Source organism: Hylobates moloch, unplaced genomic scaffold (assembly GCF_009828535.3).
Source record: "Hylobates moloch isolate HMO894 unplaced genomic scaffold, HMol_V3 SCAFFOLD_2743, whole genome shotgun sequence".
Taxonomy (NCBI): domain Eukaryota; kingdom Metazoa; phylum Chordata; class Mammalia; order Primates; family Hylobatidae; genus Hylobates; species Hylobates moloch.
In genome coordinates this window covers 1-7,675 of record NW_026655018.1, presented here as the reverse complement: position 1 = coordinate 7,675, position 7,675 = coordinate 1, and the positions used below count along the sequence as shown (strand labels likewise).

The following is a 7,675-nucleotide window of genomic DNA, read 5'->3' as shown; positions in this document are numbered from 1 at the left end:
TTTTTGTCTCCAGTTAAGCTTGGAAGCATCAATGTAGCCCTAAAGCACCGGAAGCCCTCTCCTGTGGACACTCTATTTCTATAGCGAATGGAAAATGAAGAACTTCCTAGCACTTCATTTTCCAGGCCAACATGATGCAATGGATGTGTTGCTTCTGGGATTCCCTTTCACTATGAGGCAAGAGAAAAATAGGGTTTAAATCAACCTGACCTGTTTCACTTCTAGGAATATATCCCCCTGGTGTGACAGAGGGGCCTACAGGATGAAAAAATCATTGTTTTATATTTATAAGCAGGACTGTGTGATACAACTTGGGGCATTTTAATAATCAGTTGTCTTCATGAAGCTTTCTAGTGAGAGGAGAGAGGAAATCAACATCATGTGTAAGTATATGAGAAAAATGATAAAAAAGTATCAAGCTGTGAGTGAAAAAGCAACCTGGGTAGGGGAATAGGAAGTCCTGGGAGGCTAAAATATATGAAATATTTTTAAATATCCTTTATGAGAAAAAATAATATCTCCATAAGCTAGGATAGTGCCTGGCTGACTATCCAAGGTCATGAAATTCAAGAGCAGAATAACTGACCAGGTTGACAGGACACCATATGGACCAGAATAAAATGCAGGCCCTACTTCAAATGCCTTCACTATTTGTTCTCTGTAGCTACCAGATAGAGACATGATGAGATCCTCAGGCCTAAGCCTGACAAGCTCACCTCCGGGTGGTCCTGCTTGGGTGGTTCCGCTGCCTCCTGGGAAAGTTGTGGCCTCTGAGAGAGAAAGGAATTAGAGGTATGACGACTGCCCTGGACATTCTACGGCCCCATAACCTGTATTTCCCAAAAGGCCATGCTCAGAATTCCTGACCTGTGTGGGCACTTTTAGCCTCCAGAGTTCTGCCAGAGATGCCCTCAGTAGTACCTGAAAAAAGAAAAGATTGAGGTCAGTTGGTCAGTTTGTTTCTCCTCATGATATGGGCATAGGCTCTTAAAGAAAAAAAACAAATTCTTTTCTTTAATAAAACAGAAAATTTATTTCTCTGGAGTTTATATTTTTAAGAGTTGATCCATCCATTGCCCATAGAACCTATAATTCCCTCAGCAAGTTTACAGAGAAAGTCCTCTGCCACTGAATTTTATTTTTAGAATTTCGGTCCAGAAAGATAGATTTGGGCCAAAGTCACCTATATAATGGTCAGGGAATAGGCCCCATGATTCCTGGATGAAGGGTTCCAAGACCCAAGCTAAAAGACATAAGGGGAAAACGTTGAAGTATCTGAACTATATTTATCGATATTAAATATTGAACATCTGCTAAATTTTTGCCTAATATGCCAAATATAGAAAATTTAAAAACTTTTGCCATATTTCTATCAAGACATGGGAAATTATAACAAAGTAAACTTAGTTCCTTAACAGAGCTAACCTGTGATTGTTTCAGCTCCTGTTTTTCCACTTTCTCCTACAGAAGTTGTGGCCTCTGCAAAACACGGACAAAGAACAGCAGTGAGGGCAAAGATTAGAAGCATCTGAGAAAAGCATGGTAGGGTCACCCAGGCAGACACCTCATTGAGGAGCCCTTTCCAAGCAGCGGTTCCTCCCAGCCTGGTGCTTTACCTGAGTTGGAGGTCCCAGAGGAGACTGTTGTAGCAGAGGGCACTCCAGCTGTGCCTAGGTAGGAAAGAAAAGAGAAAGATCTACATGGGAACTCTTTTGTGACCCTTCGAAAAATGTGGCCAACAGTGGGTCTATTTGTGACTCTGAAGCAAGAAAACACACTTCCTGGACTTATAACTGACATAAGGTCAACCATGTTTCAGATTTATTGTGTTTCTTTACAAGGCCAAGGTTAATGCAGTAAGCAACAGCCCGCCTTCATCATGATGATGATGATTATTATGTCAATGTTGAAGGTCCTATGAAAGGCTTTCCCCAAGTTTACCTGTCCTACTTCCTGGTGCTCCAGTGGTGGCTCCACATGAAAACAGATTAGGAGAAGAAGAGGAGAAGGAAAGAAGAAGAAAGAAGAAAGAAAATCTTAAATTTTTATCTATGAACAGGCCACTAATGTTATACAGACTATGCTCTTTTCAAAGGGAAAGCCACTTCAAAGCCAGAGCTATGATTGCATCTCTCCTCTCCAGAGACCTAGAATCCTGAGGTTAGTCTCCCGAAGGGAAAGACTTTAGGAACTTTGGGCTCAAGAGTTTACAAATTCAAATCCAAGAAGAAACTCTGTTTCCTCGAAATACTATAGCCTCAAAGGAAATTTAAAACCACACTCCATATTAAAGGGATTCTCTACATTATCTGTGATAATTTTCTATAATTTAAATTTTTTCCAAATTAAAAGCTCATTAAAAAAAATTTCCTCTAGAAGTTTATCAAAATACAACAATGGACATAAATACGTCAAAGTCTTTACCTGATTTTATTTCTGCTCCAGTGATGCCACTTCTTCCTAGGGCAGTTGTGATCTCTTGAAGAAAACCAAAATTAATTGAGTATTAAGAAAGAGAGAGGAGCTAAGCTGATGTCATTACATGAGATAACCTCAATTCAAAATGGCTGGACACTTTCTATTAAGTCAGAAAAGAAGGCCTTCTGACTTTGAAAGTAATGAAAAACATAAATATATGTTTAATTGTTAAAACCAAGAGATACATCACTTGTAAATTTATCTTCTTAATTGGACCTTAGGTATTTCTTAATTGGAATAAGATATTTAAACCTCTAATTGAAAAAGTGGATATAGTAAGGAACTCATAAATGATCAATATGCTCATTACTATAATCATTATTTATTGCTTTAAGTATTAGATTTTTCATGTGTAAAAGTTTTGCCAGTGGCTACCACATTGGAACTTAGAGTGATAGGAATCAATATTTTTATTCTTTACATATAATGAAAAGAAAACGACCTTTGATGGGCTCAGGGAACTCTGTTTTGTTAATGTGTCAGGAAGCTCTTTCAGAGGTTTCTAGACCAGGAGTTAATCTCTATGTTTTGCATGCACCATTTCTATAGAATATTTAATGAGAAAAATGTTACTAGCTATTATTTCCTTTATATATCACTGAGGGAAAGAAAGACCTTTCTCTCCAATCACACAACTGATGCTCAGTGCCTTAGCTCCATGGTGAAGTCTCCTTGAAGCAGAAGAAAGGAAGATAAAGGCATTTGAGTGTCCAACTTTTACATATTAGGTAAAATATGGCCTATTTGTAAAATTATTTTTTAAATGCCCTATACGGGAAGTACAAATGGTAGATGTGATCAAGGCAAGGTGACCCTACTGGGAAGGAGGTAGTGGATTGTCAGTTCTTACTTGTAGTTGTTGTAACCCCAGTAATTCCAGTTGCTCCAGGAGAAGTTGTGGCTGCTGGAAGAAGAAGGACACAAATGGAAAAGATTCAGGGGGCATGGAATGGAACGGTGGAGCTCCTGCATAGAAGCACCAAAAGTAAAGGCATGTTACTGCAGCAAGCACCCATGAAAGGACTCCCCACCACACAGTGGACTCACCTGTGCTGAAACTTCCTGGGGCAACTGTTGTGGCAGGAGCTACCTCTGAGGTGCCTGAAACACAAAGAAACTGAGGTGATCACAGTGAATGAATAAGTCAAATGAGGACCTGAATCTAAAAGGTAGATGCTGTATTTCTGTATTTATTTGTCATAACAGAATCCTCTTTCTCTGAGCACGAGGCAGGTGGAAAACTTGATGTATTTGCCTGCTTTCAACAATTCATAACAAAAGGAGATACAATGTTTCCAAGTAGAAGCACAACTGAAAATTTGATAAAAGAGAAACTAGAGAGCAACTAGATGCATTTTCCCAGTGCTCAGCTGCTTGCTTCCCTGGTGCTGCAGTGATGCCTGCTGTGAGATAGAAAGAGGAGCAAAAAGAGTTTGAATGCATTGAACTTCACATGTAGGAGAAAATATTGAGCCAGCATTTTTGTTCAAATATACACGTTAAATGTATGTGTCCTGGTTCCATAGAGCTCTTTTCTGTTTCACACACATGCACTGAAAACTTTCTGAATTCCACCTAAACTGCTAGCGAGAGTTGTAACATAAATGGAGAAGTGCATCATATCCTCAGAAATGAAGCAGTAATGATCCACTTTAGAATTAGTGGATTTTCGAAAAAAAAACGTACCTCCACTAGCAAATCTATTTTGAATCACTTGCAATGTCCCTAAATAACACAAACACAAACTCTCTCTAGAAAAGCTTGAGAGACCTAATACTTATGATGCCAAATCATGGGCTGTTTCTTCTCACCAGTTGTGAATCCAGTTCCAGAAGTACCAGTCCCTTCTGTGGAAGTGGTGGCCTCTGATGGAAGAAAGAGGAGAATGAAAAAGACTGGGAATTTAGAATACTAGAAGAAGATATTTTATCAGAGAAGCCTTAAAAAAAATGACATCTGACATTGAAATAAGAGGCACTTCTTGTTAAGCTACCCGTGTTAGAACTTCCAGATATAAAGGTCATTCCAGACAATTCTCCAGTGGTAACTAAAATGCAAAAAAAAAAAAAAAAAGAAATAAAGGAATAGAGTATTTTTGTCTCCAGTTAAGCTTGGAAGCATCAATGTAGCCCTAAAGCACCGGAAGCCCTCTCCTGTGGACACTCTATTTCTATAGCGAATGGAAAATGAAGAACTTCCTAGCACTTCATTTTCCAGGCCAACATGATGCAATGGATGTGTTGCTTCTGGGATTCCCTTTCACTATGAGGCAAGAGAAAAATAGGGTTTAAATCAACCTGACCTGTTTCACTTCTAGGAATATATCCCCCTGGTGTGACAGAGGGGCCTACAGGATGAAAAAATCATTGTTTTATATTTATAAGCAGGACTGTGTGATACAACTTGGGGCATTTTAATAATCAGTTGTCTTCATGAAGCTTTCTAGTGAGAGGAGAGAGGAAATCAACATCATGTGTAAGTATATGAGAAAAATGATAAAAAAGTATCAAGCTGTGAGTGAAAAAGCAACCTGGGTAGGGGAATAGGAAGTCCTGGGAGGCTAAAATATATGAAATATTTTTAAATATCCTTTATGAGAAAAAATAATATCTCCATAAGCTAGGATAGTGCCTGGCTGACTATCCAAGGTCATGAAATTCAAGAGCAGAATAACTGACCAGGTTGACAGGACACCATATGGACCAGAATAAAATGCAGGCCCTACTTCAAATGCCTTCACTATTTGTTCTCTGTAGCTACCAGATAGAGACATGATGAGATCCTCAGGCCTAAGCCTGACAAGCTCACCTCCGGGTGGTCCTGCTTGGGTGGTTCCGCTGCCTCCTGGGAAAGTTGTGGCCTCTGAGAGAGAAAGGAATTAGAGGTATGACGACTGCCCTGGACATTCTACGGCCCCATAACCTGTATTTCCCAAAAGGCCATGCTCAGAATTCCTGACCTGTGTGGGCACTTTTAGCCTCCAGAGTTCTGCCAGAGATGCCCTCAGTAGTACCTGAAAAAAGAAAAGATTGAGGTCAGTTGGTCAGTTTGTTTCTCCTCATGATATGGGCATAGGCTCTTAAAGAAAAAAAACAAATTCTTTTCTTTAATAAAACAGAAAATTTATTTCTCTGGAGTTTATATTTTTAAGAGTTGATCCATCCATTGCCCATAGAACCTATAATTCCCTCAGCAAGTTTACAGAGAAAGTCCTCTGCCACTGAATTTTATTTTTAGAATTTCGGTCCAGAAAGATAGATTTGGGCCAAAGTCACCTATATAATGGTCAGGGAATAGGCCCCATGATTCCTGGATGAAGGGTTCCAAGACCCAAGCTAAAAGACATAAGGGGAAAACGTTGAAGTATCTGAACTATATTTATCGATATTAAATATTGAACATCTGCTAAATTTTTGCCTAATATGCCAAATATAGAAAATTTAAAAACTTTTGCCATATTTCTATCAAGACATGGGAAATTATAACAAAGTAAACTTAGTTCCTTAACAGAGCTAACCTGTGATTGTTTCAGCTCCTGTTTTTCCACTTTCTCCTACAGAAGTTGTGGCCTCTGCAAAACACGGACAAAGAACAGCAGTGAGGGCAAAGATTAGAAGCATCTGAGAAAAGCATGGTAGGGTCACCCAGGCAGACACCTCATTGAGGAGCCCTTTCCAAGCAGCGGTTCCTCCCAGCCTGGTGCTTTACCTGAGTTGGAGGTCCCAGAGGAGACTGTTGTAGCAGAGGGCACTCCAGCTGTGCCTAGGTAGGAAAGAAAAGAGAAAGATCTACATGGGAACTCTTTTGTGACCCTTCGAAAAATGTGGCCAACAGTGGGTCTATTTGTGACTCTGAAGCAAGAAAACACACTTCCTGGACTTATAACTGACATAAGGTCAACCATGTTTCAGATTTATTGTGTTTCTTTACAAGGCCAAGGTTAATGCAGTAAGCAACAGCCCGCCTTCATCATGATGATGATGATTATTATGTCAATGTTGAAGGTCCTATGAAAGGCTTTCCCCAAGTTTACCTGTCCTACTTCCTGGTGCTCCAGTGGTGGCTCCACATGAAAACAGATTAGGAGAAGAAGAGGAGAAGGAAAGAAGAAGAAAGAAGAAAGAAAATCTTAAATTTTTATCTATGAACAGGCCACTAATGTTATACAGACTATGCTCTTTTCAAAGGGAAAGCCACTTCAAAGCCAGAGCTATGATTGCATCTCTCCTCTCCAGAGACCTAGAATCCTGAGGTTAGTCTCCCGAAGGGAAAGACTTTAGGAACTTTGGGCTCAAGAGTTTACAAATTCAAATCCAAGAAGAAACTCTGTTTCCTCGAAATACTATAGCCTCAAAGGAAATTTAAAACCACACTCCATATTAAAGGGATTCTCTACATTATCTGTGATAATTTTCTATAATTTAAATTTTTTCCAAATTAAAAGCTCATTAAAAAAAATTTCCTCTAGAAGTTTATCAAAATACAACAATGGACATAAATACGTCAAAGTCTTTACCTGATTTTATTTCTGCTCCAGTGATGCCACTTCTTCCTAGGGCAGTTGTGATCTCTTGAAGAAAACCAAAATTAATTGAGTATTAAGAAAGAGAGAGGAGCTAAGCTGATGTCATTACATGAGATAACCTCAATTCAAAATGGCTGGACACTTTCTATTAAGTCAGAAAAGAAGGCCTTCTGACTTTGAAAGTAATGAAAAACATAAATATATGTTTAATTGTTAAAACCAAGAGATACATCACTTGTAAATTTATCTTCTTAATTGGACCTTAGGTATTTCTTAATTGGAATAAGATATTTAAACCTCTAATTGAAAAAGTGGATATAGTAAGGAACTCATAAATGATCAATATGCTCATTACTATAATCATTATTTATTGCTTTAAGTATTAGATTTTTCATGTGTAAAAGTTTTGCCAGTGGCTACCACATTGGAACTTAGAGTGATAGGAATCAATATTTTTATTCTTTACATATAATGAAAAGAAAACGACCTTTGATGGGCTCAGGGAACTCTGTTTTGTTAATGTGTCAGGAAGCTCTTTCAGAGGTTTCTAGACCAGGAGTTAATCTCTATGTTTTGCATGCACCATTTCTATAGAATATTTAATGAGAAAAATGTTACTAGCTATTATTTCCTTTATATATCACTGAGGGAAAGAAAGACCTTTCTCTCCAA

At 38.6% G+C, this 7,675-nt stretch overlaps 1 protein-coding gene across 1 annotated transcript; it reads right to left on the bottom strand.

Moving 5' to 3' along the window:
* Positions 1-586: 586 nt before the first annotated feature.
* On the bottom strand, positions 587-7,048 carry LOC116465041 (mucin-19-like; the record flags this gene model as incomplete). The annotated part of the gene is made up of 15 exons (XM_032754271.2): positions 587-770; positions 868-921; positions 1,426-1,479; positions 1,617-1,670; positions 1,942-1,971; positions 2,425-2,478; positions 3,329-3,382; positions 3,526-3,579; positions 4,290-4,343; positions 5,287-5,340; positions 5,438-5,491; positions 5,996-6,049; positions 6,187-6,240; positions 6,512-6,541; positions 6,995-7,048. Coding segments are annotated over 15 exons (892 nt in total), but the record flags the coding sequence as incomplete, so codon positions are not given.
* Positions 7,049-7,675: the final 627 nt, after the last annotated feature.